The 17,338-nt window shown below is 44.0% G+C and overlaps 1 protein-coding gene across 1 annotated transcript in view; it reads left to right on the forward strand.

The window, feature by feature from the left end:
- The window catches only part of si:dkey-225n22.4 (uncharacterized), a 53,201-nt gene extending 36,712 nt beyond the window's left edge, over positions 1-16,489 (forward strand). Inside the window, exons 19-31 of the mRNA XM_082970625.1 lie at positions 5,771-5,815; positions 6,296-6,349; positions 8,800-8,853; positions 9,248-9,301; positions 9,816-9,887; positions 10,381-10,416; positions 11,404-11,448; positions 11,918-11,950; positions 12,382-12,528; positions 12,643-12,697; positions 13,149-13,343; positions 14,850-14,927; positions 15,290-16,489. Coding sequence (XP_082826751.1) covers positions 5,771-5,815; positions 6,296-6,349; positions 8,800-8,853; positions 9,248-9,301; positions 9,816-9,887; positions 10,381-10,416; positions 11,404-11,448; positions 11,918-11,950; positions 12,382-12,528; positions 12,643-12,697; positions 13,149-13,343; positions 14,850-14,927; positions 15,290-15,480 — 1,059 coding nt within the window. The 3' untranslated portion in view covers positions 15,481-16,489. The remainder of the gene's footprint in view (positions 1-5,770; positions 5,816-6,295; positions 6,350-8,799; positions 8,854-9,247; positions 9,302-9,815; positions 9,888-10,380; positions 10,417-11,403; positions 11,449-11,917; positions 11,951-12,381; positions 12,529-12,642; positions 12,698-13,148; positions 13,344-14,849; positions 14,928-15,289) is intronic.
- Positions 16,490-17,338: the final 849 nt, after the last annotated feature.

Genomic DNA, 17,338 nt, shown 5'->3' on the forward strand with positions numbered 1-17,338 from the left:
TGTGTAGATTCAAGTGATGAGCTTCATAGATCTCAAGCTCAAATGTGTCCCTTAGAGAGTGAAGCTAATCTCGAATGAGAGAGAATGGCTTTGAACGGCTCTACCAGATGTTGTATTGGGCCACTCAGGGGTTTGGGCCGTCTCCAGGCTTGTTTGCCGCAGTGTTAATGGCCATCGTGAGTAAATCCACAGGGGTCTTGACGTGGGATCACGACCATCTGTCTCCATTGAGCTTCATCCTTGTTGGCTGCAAAGAACAGAACATGGGATTGACTAAACTGAAGTGCAGCAGTTGATTGGATGAGGTAGCTAATATGAGTGGCATGCATGCATGTTGGGAGATTTGTTAAGAGTTTTGATAATAGTTTTGAGAAATTACAATTGGATAGCATGCGGTTGAAGATTTAGTTTGGCTACGCTAGGGCCGGCCCGCCCATTGGGCAGGATTAGGTGGACCAGATTGACGAGGGCAGCATTTTCCGGGCTAAACTGAACAAGACGTACCTCCAACAACACATAACACCTCACATAATTCTGCCCAAAAACAATGGAAACATCTCTCACCCAGTGGCATATGGGCTATTTAGGTGAGCGCCGATGCCGCCCCAGGATAAGCAGTGGTCACAAGTCAGGGGCGCAAAATGTATCTTGTCCATGCCCAGCGAGCTTCTCCAGGGTGCTGTTGAAGAGATGCAGTGCCGCGGCACTCCACCAAGACTCAAGTAATCTAACATAATTCATGTAGCCAGTAGTTGTCACGTCCTGACCAGTTAAGGGTTATTTGTTGTTGGAGTTTGGTCAGGATGTGGCAGAGGGTATTTGTTTTATATGGTTTGGGGTGGTGGTGTAGGTAGTAGGTTGTTTTATTTATGTATTCTGGGGGTTTTGGGCACTGCTCTGTGTTTATGTATTTCTAGGTTTAGTTAGTTAGTTGTGGGTATAGGTTCTAGGTTTGTTTTCTATGTAGAGTTAATTGGGATTGGACTCCCAATTGAAGGCAGGTGTGTTGAGTTGCCTTTGATTGGGAGTCCTATATTAGTAGGGTGTGTTTGTCTGTGTGTTTGTGGGTAATTGTTTGTGAGCACTGCTTGTTTAGCCTGCCACACTGTTTGGTCGTGAGTATCGTTTATTGTTTGGTTTTTCCTGTGGATGCTTTGTGTTTTTTTCATTAAAAGAATGAGTATCCACATACCCGCTGCAGTTTGGTCAATTCAACACGGCACTTTTTGTGACAGTAGTAGAAAGAGTAGTAGCCAATGTGGTTTTCCAGTAGCCTACTGACTAGAGACCATATTTATGACAATGTTATGAGACAGATACTTTTTTTTCCTTTCAAATATGTCTCCGATCAAATAGACTAAATGGCTTCCTATCAAATAAAAATGTGCTTCGATTTGAATATGACATGTTAAAGAACACCATATTCTAAAAACAGGACAGGTAAAAAATAAAATGGACAACATAGAATGAAATTAGACTACTTGCGACTGCATTCCGGGAGTTCCCCTCTGTGAGCTGAATTGTCATGAATCAGTGATTTCAACTGTAGGCCTATTCGTCGACTTTTGACAAGCTGATCATAGGGAAGAAGAAATACCTACTGTGTAAACACATTGATTCTCATTTGAAATAGGCTCAAAATAACTTATTATAAATGTGGATAGCTGATATGCAGATACAAAATGATTAGTCTTAAGCCTTGGTCAGAAATCAGGACTAGGCTAATAAATCCAATGTAACTTCCTGTTTTACAAATGGTACAACATAGACTAGCCCAAACGCCAGCAGATGGTGATATTGAGTCATTTCATCTTACTGTCCAAACACATTGTATGCAGCCAGCAATACACTCGTATTCTCCGTGGACCGGTTCGTACCTAAAACATTCTCCATTCAGGCTGCAAACGCATCGATTTCCTCCTTAACTAGATTTAATGTAAAGAGAAGGTGTACATTTTTATGAAACACCATTTTCCACCACCATGCTAGAGTGGCTAATGCCTAAGAATGCTAGTCCTGGATGCTGCATATCGCATTCAGCCAATCAGGTTGCAGCAGTCTGATGTTTACCCCTGGCTAAAAGCAGGGTGCAACATCAGGAATTAGCATTAGCCACTCTAGCATGGTGGTGGAAAATGGTGTTACGTAAAGAAAGTATACATATTTTTCCCTCCTTCTCACCACTAAATCTAGTTAAGGAGGAAATTGATGCCTTTGCAGCCGGAATAGAGAATGTTTTAGGAACGAACCGGTCCATGGGGGATACAAGTGTATTGCCGGCTGCATACAATGCGTTTGGACGGTAAGATGAAATGACTCAATATCACTATCTGCTAGCCTACACTATTCTAGTTTTTTGGGGATAGGAGGAGGCCTGTATGCTACCCTAAAATGTTAAGTCACACTGCTGCTGTGGTCTCCATTTATTTGGTGCTAACGCTTCCAGCCATAGGCCTACATTTAATAAACCAGGATAAAAGTCTGGTTTGGTCGTCATTGTCACCCACACACTTTATGGACAGTACACTCTTAGAAAAAAAGGTGCTATCTAGATCCTAAAATAGTTATTTAGGAGAACCGCTTTGGAGAACCTCTTTGAGAACCATTTTTGGCTCGAGGTAGAACCCTTTTGTATTTCATGTGGAACCCTTTCACAGACAGTTCTAGATGGAACCCAAAAGGGTTCTACCTGGAACAAAACAGGGTTTTACCTGTAACCAAAAAGGGTTATCCTATGGGGACAGCAGAAGAACCCTTTTTCTAAAAGCGTAATATGTTCTGCTTGTCTGACTAAATTAACCTGCTTTTAGCAAGTCCCTAGACTCGCTAAAACATACAGAAGTAGGTCTAGATTGCCATTTTGGAAGGGAGATTGGCAGGGGCCCCATTGCCTTTAAATTCATCAAAGCATACGCCCTTGCGTGCTGAGGCGCTCTCCGCACCTCGAAAACAAGGTCAGCTCGTCCCAAGCTTTTCTCACCAAGTTTTCTCTTTGCACGCTAAGGCATTAAAAAAAAACTAATGGAAGCACTTTTTCATCGATGTGGGCCTCTTCTGATCAAATTTGTCATTAACGCCAAACAGCATGCAGCAGTGGGGGATGTCAAAGGGACCGTCATGTTCCTGTTTCCTCTCTTCTCCTTTCTTCTCCCTCTTGTATCCCTCTCTCCTCCTCTCCGTCACCTTTTCCTAAGAGTGTGGGCATCCTCCGGCAGCCAACCCCTTGATGATCTGGATGCATTCCACTGTGGGTGGAAGTGGTTGTGCTCTAGCAGGTTAATTACAATGGAGATAGACAGAAGACACTAGGGGCAGGGAGAGGTCCAGCAGAGTCAGATGGTGCTTTCTTCCAACACCATTCACCAGGATTTTATTTACTGTGCTACGGAAGCAGGTTCCTGTGTTTATGTGTGTGCGAGCACGCAGGTGTGGCACTGAGAGATTGCAGAGTAATAGAGATGCTCAATCCAGGACCCGCTTCAAAATACAACACACCTTCAGTTGGGATGGGGCCATATCTTATCAGTGTTTTCTTAGGGTTGTTTTGGGAAATGTTTGATATAACAGATGCTGGTTTCTTTTCAGAATGATATTGCCCATATTTAGCCAGGTATGTTTTGATTAATGCAAACAACGTCTACTCCCCAATTTTTTGTGTTTGCTATTAAAAATTGTGAAACTCTGCAAACTATCGATTTTACCCGCTTGATGCTAGAGTACTTTAGAACGCGGTCAGAGCTCAGCTTTTTATCTTTCCATGTGGTATAATTGTAAAGTCCTCCAGGGAAAATGGAGAACGTGGTCAGAGCTCAGGTTTTTATCTTTCCATGTGGTATTTGAAAGTCCTCCAGGGAAAATGGATATGTATTTTCAGCAGGTCTGTAAAAACAGTACCCCATCCAGACAGCTCCCTTGTTTGCTGTAGAACTCTTTATCTAAAGTGGGAACCGGTATATGTATCTGCCTTGTAAATACATTATTACATGAATCTATCAATACGTCACACCTCAGACACAGGAAGCAGTCACTAAGGTTTTCTATTGTCATTCACTTCTAACCTTAGCCCCTCTACATTGGTTATCACTTTTGCGCTGTGGCTTTGCAGTACTAAGAACATAATTTATTTCCAGGGGTGAAAGTAGAATACATTTCTTCCCCGGTACGGGACCTACCAAAAAAGGGTATGGGTCTAATCATAGAATTACACAGTGTCACGCCTGGTCCCGCTTCCCACTCGCAACATACAATGAGTATACCAAACATTAGGAACACCTTCCTAATATTGAGGTGCACCCCCCCCTTTTCCCATTCGTCGGGACATGGACTCTACAAGCTGTCGAAAGCGTTCCACAGGGATGCTGGCCCATATTGACTCCAATGCTTCCCACAGTTGCCAAGCTGGCTTGCTGTCTTTTGGTTGTTGGACCATTCTTGATACACACGGGAAACTGAACGTGAAAAACCCAGCCGCATTGCAGTTCTTGACAGAAACCTGTCCGCCTGGCACCTACTACCATACTGCGTTCAAAGGAAATTAAATATTTTGTCTTGCCCATTCACTGTCTGAATGCATGTCTCAATTGTCTCCAGGCTTAAAAATCCTTCTTCAACCTGCCTCCTCCCAATCATCTACCCTGATTGAAGTGGATTTAACAAGTGACGTCAATAAGGGATCATAGCTTTCACCTGGTCAGTCTGTCATGGAAAGAGCAGGCTGGAAATACACTGAGTATGTTTTGTATACTTCGTGTATTTTCAGCCTCCGAACAGTGATGAAAGGAAAGAAACATCCGTTACACAACATCACAAAGTGTCATGACAATACTTTACGATTGTCATTAGGCCAGAGTCCACTGCTGTCCATGTGAGTCTCAGTGTCGGCCACTCATCTCTTGGCAAACCTTCTGTGTTCTCGTCAAACCACATCGCATTTTGGAGCGTAGGTTATACCCCTCATTTCCATGCCTCTGATCTGCGGTGATTATAAAAAGTGGTGTAATAACCTACCGTCTTTCTTGACATTTTGTTTGAATTATTTTGATAGGCGCATGTTTTACTGGTACGGCATACCCCCCCGTACCGGACTGTACTGCCTTACTTTCACCCATGCTTATTTATTTTAGCAGTATTAGAATACAGTTTAACACCATATGACTATTTAAACAGGTGAAAATACAATCTATCACCTCTACTACCTCAGTGGTTAGGTTGATTCCATCTAAGCCAGTGGGTGGCGAGGGCATGTCTTTACAATGGCCCTCTCTGAAATTCTAAGCACGTGGTATACTGGCACTCTGTTCTCCTCTCCTGTGTGTAATTACTTAGCAAAGTGCATGAAGGCCCCGCTGGCTGTAAATGAGGTGAATACAGCGTATCGGACCCCCAGCGGAAACCAGGGGGAAGAGACGCGGGATCCATTAAACCAATTTAGAATGCAAGGAAAACAATCATCACAGCGCATCTGGGCATGTGTTCCAAAGGTCTCCCAATGCCCTCCACTGTGGCTCATCATGGCCTCATTGGAATGGATGACTGGCATGTACTGTATGCAAGGCAAGCACTTCACACTGCAACAAGTGGTTTGCCATGCCAGATCGTTTTATTCATCCTCTCCACTGTGCCATTCTACAAATGCCTTAATGGCGGTACTGTAACTAGAGGAGGAGGAAATTATGAATTGACTACTAAGCAATTAAACTGGGGCCCACTTTTCTTGTCACTCACTGTGCCACTGCTGTGTCAGCTGACCTGCTGTGTGTGTCATCTCCAGGGGATCCGGGGGCTTCCTGGAGGGGCGGGGCCAACAGGACCTCAGGTAAGACTTTCCTATTTGCATGTGAGTAAATAAGAAAGTATTTAAAGGCAGCCTGGCACTGTCAATCAAATGTATTTATAAAGCCATTTTTACATGAGCTGATGTCACAAAGTGCTGTATAGAAACCCAGCCTAAAACCCCAAACAGCAAGCAATGCAGATGTAGAAGCACTGTCACTTTGTTTGGTAAAGCTGATGTATGGGGCTGGAGAAATGTAAACACTTAAATTCATTGACAGAGCTATGGATGCAAGGACAGTCTTTAAACCACATGTAAGAACAGAATAAAAAAGAACTCTGCTACTAATATCCAGTCAATAACTGGAATAATAGGGGATCAGAGATAGATTGAAACCTGAGACCATATTAGAGTAAGAAAAGTCCCCGGCCTCAAGTCAACACAAGGAGGATTTCCGAGGTACAGAAGTAATTAGATTGACTACCTTGCAGTGGGAGGCATTCATCTCTTCTCATCCAACAGGGAGAGAGAGGAGCACTTGGGCAGAAGGGATCAACAGGTCCAAAAGGTCCACAGGTGGGTGTCAACATCTGTACAATGACAAGCAATCCCAGTTCAATGATTTAACCGATTGCACACATACTAGGGTGGCAGGTAGCCTAGTGGCTAAGAGCGTTGGGCCAGTAGCCGCAAGGTCTCTGCTTCGAATCCCCGAGCCAACTAGGTGCAAAATGTACCCTTGAGCAAAGCACTTAACCCTAATTACGCCTGTAAGTCGCTCTGGATAAGAGTGTCTGCGAAATGACGTAAATGTAGTAATGAACGAGTATGTTTATGACTTTATTTCAATTGCAGTCATTTTCTCCACAGGAGGAATTACAATACACATCACGTACTGTAACATGCCTATTTAATTGTCGCTGAAATGTAATTCTCTCTTAATTAATTATCCATTATGCATTAAGAGAGCTCTGACAGTGTTCCATAAAGGGACTATGATTAGACGAGGTGATTGGGCACCCTCCACTGGTGAGTAAGTAACAGCTTGTCCCTATTCAAGCAGAGCCATCGAGCTGTGCATCATATGGTGTTCCATTGCTGCCCTCTTCTGGTTCAGTGAAGCTGCATAACTACACTTGTTACTAAGTTAGAGCAATCATCTACATTTGAATTTAAGTTTTTCTTCCCTCAAATTTGAATGAATTGTACTGTTTAGTAAAGACATGGTATCTACACTGAGTTACAGTTCATGTGAGGAAATCAGTCAATTGAAATAAGTTCATTAGGCCCTAATCTGTGGATCTCATATGACTGGGAATACAGATATGCATGTTGGTCCCAGATGTCACCCCCCCCCCCCCCCCCAAATAAAGGCAGGGCTGTTGATCAGAAAACCAGCCAGTATCTGGTGTGACCATATTTTGCCTCATGCAGCGCAACACATCTCATTCCCATAGAGTTGATCAGGCTGTTGATTGTGGCCTGTGGAATGTTGTCCCACTCCTTTTCAATGGCTGTGCGAAGTTTCTGGATATTGGCAGGAACTGGAACATGCTGTCATACACGCCGATCCAGAGCATCCCAAACATGCTCAATGGGTGACATGTCTGGTGAGTACGCAGGCCATGGAAGAACTGACTGTGACATTCAGCTTCCAGAAATTGTGTACAGATCCTTGCGACATGGGGCCGTGCATTATCATGCTGAAACATGAGCTGATGAATGGCACGGTATCTCTGTGTATTCAAATTGCCATTGATAAAATGCAATTGTGTTCGTTGTCCGTAGCTTATGCCTGCCCATACCGTAACCCCGCTGCCACCACGTGGCACTCTGTTCACAACGTTGACATCAGCAAACCACTCGCCCACACGATGCCGTACACGCTGTCTGCCATCTGCCTGGTACAGTTGAAACTGGGATTCTTCTGTGAAGAGTACACTTCTCCAACGTCCCAGTGGCTGTCGATGGCGAGCATTTGCCAACTGATGTTGGTTACGACGCCGAACTGCAGTCAGGTCAAGACCCTTGTGAGGATGACGAGCACGCAGATGAGCTTCCCTGAAACGTTTTCTGACAGTTTGTGAAGAAATTCTTCTGTTGTGCAAATACACATTATTAGCAGCTGTCCGGGTGGCTGGTCTCAGACCATCCCGCAGGTGAAGAAGCTGGATGTGGAGGTCCTGGGCTGACGTGGTTGCACGTGGTGTGCGGTTGTGAGGACAAATTCTCCAAAACAACGTTTGGAGGCTGCTTAAGGTAGAGAAATTAATATTCAATTATCTGGCAACAGTGGACATTCCTGCAGTCAGCGTGCCTATTACATGCTCCCTCAATTTTTTTTTGCTTTTTTTTTAAACAATACTTGAGACATATGTGGCATTGTGTTGTTTGACAAAACTGCACATTTTAGAGTGGCCTTTTATTGTCCCCAGCACAATGTTCACCTGTTTAATGGTAATTCTGTTTAATCAGCTTCTTGATATGCCACAACTGTGAGGTGATTGGATTATCTTGGCAAAGGATAAATGCTCACCAACAGGGATGTAAACAAATTTGTGCACAAAATGTGCGAGAAATAAGCTTTTATTGTGTATGGAACATTTCTGGGATGTTTTATTTCAGCTCATGAAACATGGGACCAACACTTCACATGTCGCGTTTATATTTTTGTTTAGTGCAGTTTTTAACTTCACATTAATGACCCTCGTACAATTACTCACACACACTTGTGGTCTGGGATATAGTTTGAACACATTACATTACTGTATATCAGTGATTAACATGCAAATAGACCGGTTGCAGTGATTAATAACAGTAGTCATCCTAACATGAACAATGAGGAACAGTAGCTAAGTGTATTTGCAGATGGATAGGGTTAAAGCCTCATTGCACATCCCCTTTTTATAAAATGAACCAGAATGGGGCATCTGCCGTCTAATTCCCTCTCAGTGGTTGGTGACTAAGCTGTCACGCATCCTGTCACACTGCCTGCAGGCCAACTGTCTGTGTTTTTATATGCCCAGGGAATTCAAGGCCCCCAGGGAGACCCTGGAGCCAGTGGACGCGATGGCCCAAAGGTTTGTCCATCAGCCATTTTAATTAGCGATTATGCTAATGCTGCAGCTTTTCATCCCCAGTGTGTGGGTTCTTCTCTACTCTCCGAATGGCTTACTGATAATACTAGAATTATCTCTCCCAATGTGATATTTCTTTACCAAAGTGCGTTTCGGGTGTAAAAGTAATTCTAGTCTTTCATTGTTGAGTAAATAGACTATTGTCTTGAATTTCAAGTAGCCTTCTGTTTTACAAAGGAAGCTTCATCAGCTCTGTGTTTGTTGACAATGCTGTGTGTGTGCATGTGTGTTTGTGCGTGTGTGAGTGAGTGCGTGCATGTGTTTGTGTGTGTGAATGTGTGCGTGCGAACGTGTGTGCCAGTGTTTTGCGTGCTAATTCCTATGTGTCTGTATTCAGGGAAGCGAGGGTGAGCGAGGTTCCGATGGCTCCCCAGGAATGCCAGGCCAAAAGGTGAGAAAGGCACCAGAGGCACATGATCGATTAGACTATGGACAGATAACATACATCCCTGGTTCGGTAAAAAGCTGAGGGATGGGGCTAGAGAAATGCAACCACTCTCAAATTCATAGACAGAGCTATGGATCCAAGGACTGACAAGCCATGATATCAAAACGATAGTTTTAACCATTTCTTGAGGCTGTATAGTGTGTGTGTACATTTACTTTGTTTACAAACATTGGAGTAAAACAAGCATCTATTTTGGGTTCTGACGGGGTATGACCGTTGAACTAAGCTCATGAGGCATTTAGAAGTTATATTCTTCAAGAATCAATAGGTACATATCGTTAAGTTATAAGTGCAAAAATGTATGTATCAACTGCAGATTGCCCCGTTGATGGTTAAAGTTAGTATTGGGGCAGGGTAAGCTGACCCTAGCGCTCTGCCTACAGACTACTTCCACCCAGAGCCTGCACTAAGAAGACTTACCCCAGCTATTTACCATGCTTTTTTTCCCACTCTTTAGGGCACACCAGGAGAGGCAGGCTTCGTTGGGTCCCCGGGCACTAATGGCCTACCTGGGTTCAAAGGTCCCAAGGTAAGGACATCAGCATGCACCACCATAGACTTTAGGTCTCAATTAATCTTTCCTTGATTCCTTGAACCCTCTTTCCTTGCTTCTTTCTCAAAAACATTAGACAAGAAGGTCTGAGGGGAGGGGCCTTTGACCTTCTCCAATACGGTCGAGAAGGAGACAAGGAGATAGGATGCAAAGAATCACAGAAAGACGAATTGAGATAGAGCCCAAATCTCAGATAACATAACTGTGTTATTGCCTGTAGGGGGGCCTTTTGGCTTAATGAGGCAGTGTGCGGCTCTAAAGACATGATTTATGAATGATTTATGGTTCTCGGTATCAGGGAGCTTGTTCATTTGCCTGTTTTGCAGTAAGCGCTGATGTCTTTTTGCATAATGCATATTTCATTCCTCTTACGTGTTGTCATTCACACGCACTGAGAGCTTGTCCTTCAGACTGTATGCAGGCACGCCCAGACGCCTACCCATTGGTTATTACAGCCACTGTTTTTCAGGGAGAAACTGGAGAGGCGGGTCCCAGAGGAAGTCAGGTATTGTCATCTTCTGTCTTGTCTGTCTCTGAAACACGGGGGGGTGGTTCAGTTCATTGTCATTTATTCCTGTCATAGTGACATTTAGATATTGGGTTGGTGGATGGTTGTTTGCAGTGACCTATAGAGCTCGCAATACACAGCACATAAGACAAGGACTAGTGAATGGCTTATCATCCAAACAATCAAGTTCATATAGAACCCTATACTGCATTTACAACGCTCCTTAGTGGCCCTGTGGTTAGACTGTCCGCCTTGAGATTGGAAGGTTGGGAGTTCAATCCCCGGCCGAGTCATACCAAAGACAAAAAAATGGTACCCAATGTGTCTCTGCTTGGCACTCAGCATTAAGGAGATAAAGTAGATTGGGGGTAAGGCTCTGCGATAGACTAGAGTCCTGTCCAGGTTGTGTACTACATCAAGCTGCCTTACGCTACAGAAACAGGAGATAGGCTCCTGCTCCTATGAGCTCTTAGGCAAGGCTACTTTCTTTACCCTGTAGGCTCCTTAGAACCCTATACTGCACGTAGAGTCCTACACTATATTTAGAGCACTGTACTGTACATACTCATATCTCTCCAGGACACTGACAAGAAAATAATGAGTGTTAGTCATGTCTTAATCACGAGGAACAAAGCTTTTCTCGCACCGAAGTCAGTCCTCCCTTAAGGGCTCTGTGCTGTGACTACAGAGTGTAGTGTCTTTGGTTCTCTGCTTTGATTTGTGCTTCCTATAGCCTTACAATCACAGCAGGGCGACCGTGATAGAGGCAGACTTCAGAGCAGAGTGGTTGGAAGGGAGGGGAGGTAGGGGAAACTCAGGTGATGTGTTTTTAAAAGGTCAATGAGACCCTTGGGTCTCTCCTTGGCTGTGAATACTAATGATGACCTTTTAGTGGCGAGCGCTCTCCAATACCCTCCTATGATGCCTCCCATCTTCCTCCCCTCTCCCATCATCCATCCCCCCCAACCCTGTATCTTGTTCCAGGGCGAACGAGGTACCGATGGAGCCCTTGGGAACCCCGGCTTACCGGTGAGTGCAGTTACATGACCAGGGCACTGGGTGGCAGTGGATATCAAATCAACTTGAACTACAAAATGTTTTTATTCCTTGGTCTTCACAGAGCCCCCCCCCCCCCCCCCCTCCCCCCTCCACAAATGGCACCTCGGCCAATATCAGGCACAGTGGATTTGCCTGTCACTTTTACATAACACTATTTATAGGTAAACAATTTGTAGTCATAACTTTCCCTGTGGCCATTGCACTGGCTGTGACTCGTATTTGATATACAACAGCATTAGGCCAACAGTATGTCGGTTTATTAAAAAAAATGTACCTCTGCATCAACTGTAGCAAGTAAGACTGCAGCAAGGGAAAAATATTTGTACTTTTATCAGAGCAGAGTGAATGAACAGCTTCTGAAAGAGAGTGTTTCTTTGATATTCAAGCAGAACTTTTTTAACAGGCTCTTTCTCTCATTTTCCTTTTCCTTCTCTGCCAGGGTGAAGCTGGACCCAGGGGAAGCAAAGGACAGGTTTGTAGAATTAAACTGCTGCATTAGATAGAATCCATTCTGCCTCATTCTACACCAGAGACCAGGTCCTCTCAAGCCATCTGAGCTGAGGAACACTACTGAACATGTCATACCATGAAGCCTCCGACATCACACCCGCAGGGTCTAGATAGGTAGACATGTCAGTAAACCTACTGTGAAATCCATATCGCATCAGGCTCTTGAACACCAAGTTCAACATTCACATTTTAAAAGATGCATGTTGGCATATTTCCACCAGGATTTCTTTGAACACCTAGTCTGGAACACTAGTTCATTTTCTAGTCTCAAGGCAGATATATTGTAGGCTATAACAGACATTTTAAATGCAACCGAGCTCTGTATGCAAAGGTCCTATATACTGTGTTTAGTTCTATACAGTTTATGACCATATTTCTCCTCACGATAATCAGAAAGGCATCACGGGGGATATCGGTGTCAGAGGCACCGATGGGAAGAAAGGGGGCATGGGACACGTGGGGGCCGCTGGCCCACGGGGATCACCCGGCGAGGACGGGTCGCCTGGGCAACCGGGAACGCCGGGCTACCCTGGGAAGCCTGTGAGTTCTCCTGAATCCTGGCCTTTCTCTAAAAGCACCGTGTCCATTTCTCCATTGCCTTCGCCATCCAGACATCAACCGTCTAACCCATTTGGCCTTATCTGTGTCTTACAGGGGAAGCCTCCCTCTGACGACCACATGATGAAGCTCTGCGGCGACGTGTTGCGGAGTAAGTACCTGTCACCGGCCGCCCAGCGGTAACTATGCGGCGTCAATAACTAAAGTGCAAATTGAAGTAAGCTGGAAAGCGTGCGGCTCGTTGTTGACTCAGCAGCTTAAGACTGTGGGGATTAAACAATACACATATTGAAAAGTAAATTGAGTGTAAGGATCTGACTATGCCTTAGAATTCATGTTCAATATGAATATGTATTGGTTAGGGCAGGAAGGAAAAACGGTAACATCCTTACATCATCACATTACAGTTAATAGCAATATGTTTATCTGGTGCTTTTAATATTTTTGCTGCAGTAATACATGGGATATTTTTCCAGGTGTACTCAAATAAGAAGTTTAAATCATGAGACATATTAATGACTGTAAACAACGGTTCCCTTAATAACCTGATTGATTGACTGATTAACATTTGATTGAACCAAATTGTGCTTGGGCCCTCCCAGATCAACTCCCCCAGCTGCTGCAGACACTAGCCCCTCTCAGCAGATGTGAGCCGTGTGAGACGGTGAAGGGACCCCCGGGACAGCCTGGAGCACCAGGACTCAAAGGTTCCTCAGGAACCCCGGGCTATCCTGGTAGAATCGGCTCACCAGGATACCCAGGAACCCCCGGCATGCAGGGGCCCCAGGGAGTCAAAGGTAACACATCTGTACAGAAACCCCAAAGACTCTACTGAGTGTTTGGTAACGCATTCATCTACAGGTTAGGATAAAGGAATTATGACATGGTAACACATGGAAATAAAACATTACTCCCCTATAATTCACCTATGAACCACGTGTGTACGGAATTATAGAGATGACTACATTTATATAATTGGTTACAAGGAGCAATGAGCTGAACACCATAGCTAGTCTTGTAAAGCACTTTGCTGGTAATTTTTTTATTTCACCTTTATTTAACCAGGTAGGCCAGTTGAGAACAAGTTCTCATTTACAACTTCGACCTGGCCAAGATAAAGCAAAGCAGTGAGACACAAACAACAACACAGAGTTACACATGGAATAAACAAGCGTACAGTCAAATACACAATAGGAAAAAAGTCTATATACAGTGTGTGCGAATGGCCTGAGGAGGTAAGGCAATAAATAAGCCATAGTAGCGAAGTAATTACAATTTAGCAAATTAACACTGGAGTAATAGATGTGCAGATGATGATGTGCAAGTAGAAATACTGGTGTGCAAAAGAGCAAAAAAGTTAATTAAAACAATATGGGGATGAGGTAGGTAGATTGGATGCAGTAGCGGTTCTAGACCATTTCAACTGGGGGGGGGGGGGGGGGGGGCAAGCTGGGACCAGTTGTACTGTTAGAGGGGCCAGTTACATTAGACGTTATTGTTGTCATATCGTTTTGCATGTGGTACGATACTGTTGTGTTCCGCCTAAAGCCGATGTGTGGGTTAGAAAATGTGTGGGTGAAATTAGTGTTCCGCGTTGCCACTGTCTAATAATGGATGTAAAAAAAGAACGATAGCAAAAATGTGTTATGTAAAAATTATTTCATACTCCACATTTAGGGGGGCCACAAGGGGGTCCAAAATTGTTGTCACAGGGGCACTTCCCCCCCACCCCCAGAACTGCTAGTGATTGGATGGGCTGTGTACAGCTGCAGCGATCGGTTAGCTGCTCAGATAGCTGATGTTTAACTTTAGTGAGGGAGATATAAGTCTCCAACTTTTGCATTTTTGCAATTCGTTCCAGTCATTGGCAGCAGAGAACTGGAAGGAAAGGCGGCCAAAGGAGGTGTTGGTTTTGGAGATGACCAGTGAGATATACCTGCTGGAGCGCATGCTACGGGTGGGTGTTGTTATCGTGACCAGTGAACTGACATAAGGCAGAGCTTTACCTAGCAAAGAGTTATAGATGACCTGGAGCCAGTGGGTCTGGTGACGAATATGTAGAGAGGGCCAACCGACGAGAGCATACAGGTCGCAGTGGTGGGTAGTATATGGGGCTTTGGTGACAAAACGGATGGCACTGTGATAGACTGCATCCAGTTTGCTGAGTAGATTGCAGTTCAATGATTTACAGCTTCATAGAAAGTGTTACCCACTTGAAGTAACAGTGGAGTATGTTATGTTAGCAGGTGAGCTAGAGTCATGTTGGTTCTATACACAGTATAATGATTAGAAATCATCTTTAGGTGACACTGGACCAAGAGGACTCAAAGGCACCAAAGGAGAGGGTCGTCCAGGGTCGCCAGGCCCTACTGGACAGTCAGGTAAGCTAATACAATGGCAAATTAACCGTTGGGTACTAACAACATGCTAGCTGTTGATTAGCCGTACACCTAGGGATTAGCACCTAGGGATTCAGAGATTGAACAGGCTAAAGTGGCTAGTTAGCGGTTAATCATGACTAATTTGCCCCTTCTATCAGCGATTGGAGTCTTTTAAAAAGGTATCCTCCAGAGAGCATAAAATGCTAGCTCGCTTGCTATACCGACACAAATGTTCTTCTAGAGCCTCATATCCCATCACTTCATATGAAACCATCATCATTGATTATTCTGAACCATGAAAACACACTGCTCGTTCTGTGGAGTCATATCCCCTTACAGTATTTCTTCTTAATGACGGGCAGGAGTTCAGGGGCCTCGCGGATCGGATGGCATCGGACGCCCGGGCACTCAGGGGATGCCTGGGAAGTCAGGAAGTCCCGGAATGCCAGGGAAACGAGGGTCATCAGGACTACCAGGAGTGTGTGACATGTCTTCTTGCTACCAGGCCTACAACCTCAGGAATGACCCCTACAGCAAAGGGCCCAACTTCTGAGAGGAAGGGGCCCCTAGAGGGGAGGACGGGCTTCAATGTGGGGGTCAATATGCAACGTCATACAGTACTTTAAGACAGTGAGGTCCAATCTTTTCGGCAAAGGGGAGTGTTTAGCTGCAGGCTTTTGCTGCAGCCAGACACTAACACACCTGAATATGGAATAAAGGTCTGCACCCACACTGGCTCTTTGCAGATAAGATTGGACACCTATGCTTAAAAGCCCTCTCCTCGTGGACACCCAGACGTTTCACATATTTGTTCTAGCCCTGAACTGGCACACCTGATTCCATTAGTAAAGGGCTTGGTGATAATTGACTAATTGAATCAGGTGTGTCAGTTTAGGGCTACAACAAATATGTAAAAAGACCTATGGTCCCTGAGGAGAGGGTTGGGAAACCCTGTTTTAAGGCATATGGGAGTCCACTTTGCTGTTCAGTAGAAATATTTGTCCTGATTAACTGAAACTAGGTCTATATTGAGACATATGCGTGGTTTCATATACTGTATGTTTGTAGGTTTCAGGATAAATTATAGAAACCATATGTTTTGGACTTTTAATGGTGATTGTCCAAAAATAATCATCATTGTCCTTGGTACTGTAACGTTACCTCCTTGCTGGACACGAGGCATTACATATAAGTACACCAGGGAAAAATGTTTTGTAAAACCAGGGTGTGAAACATATTTAAAAAATGTTATACCGTAAGTTGTTGTTGTCAAGCCCTCCATATGTAAATATTTTACAGCATGTCAAAAGGTAAATATGTTGTGGGCTGAGGTAAACACAGAGTAACTGCTAATTTGTACAATAACAGGCTACCTGGATTCAACCACAGAATGTGCTAATATAGTAAGTGCCTGGTGCATTTTTACAAGACAACATCGTGAGTATTTCGGCTTAAAATGTATCCCAACTACGAAAACTGTACTGTAGATAATATATTAATTCACCTTGTGCCTTTATAAACCCATACCATAAATGAAATTAAACCTCAGGAACTACTTCAAATGTGTTTTGCATATCTTTGTTAAAACATGTTCTTTGTTTGATACAGCCAAATGATTCATATTGCATTGTCCATACTTCATGTAATTTTTAACATTTTACTTTAAATATCATACTATACCTTCAAATACTACAGTATACCTCCTGATGAAACTACAGGGGCTACATGATGTGCTATACCTCCTTATTTAATTACAGGGGTTACATGATGTGCTATACCTCCTGATTTAACTACAGGGGCTACATGATGTGCTATACCTCCTTATTTAACTACAGGGGCTACATGATGTGCTATACCTCCTTATTTAACTACAGGGGCTACATGATGTGCTATACCTCCTTATTTAACTACAGGGGCTACATGATGTGCTATACCTCCTTATTTAACTACAGGGGCTACATGATGTGCTATACCTCCTTATTTAACTACAGGGGCTACATGATGTGCTATACCTCCTTATTTAACTACAGGGGCTACATGATGTGCTATACCTCCTGATTTAACTACAGGGGCTACGTGATGTGATGTGCTATACCTCCTTATTTAACCACAGGGGCTACATGATGTGCTATACCTCCTGATTTAACTACAGGGGCTACATGATGTGCTATACCTCCTGATTTAACTACAGGGGCTACATGATGTGCTATACCTCCTGATTTAACTACAGGGGCTACGTGATGTGATGTGCTATACCTCCTTATTTAACCACAGGGGCTACATGATGTGCTATACCTCCTGATTTAACTACAGGGGCTACATGATGTGCTATACCTCCTTATTTAACTACAGGGGCTACATGATGTGCTATACCTCCTTATTTAACTACAGGGGCTACATGATGTGCTATA

This window comes from Salmo salar, chromosome 29, assembly GCF_965601325.2.
Source record: "Salmo salar chromosome 29, fSalSal1, whole genome shotgun sequence".
Taxonomy (NCBI): Eukaryota; Metazoa; Chordata; class Actinopteri; order Salmoniformes; family Salmonidae; genus Salmo; species Salmo salar.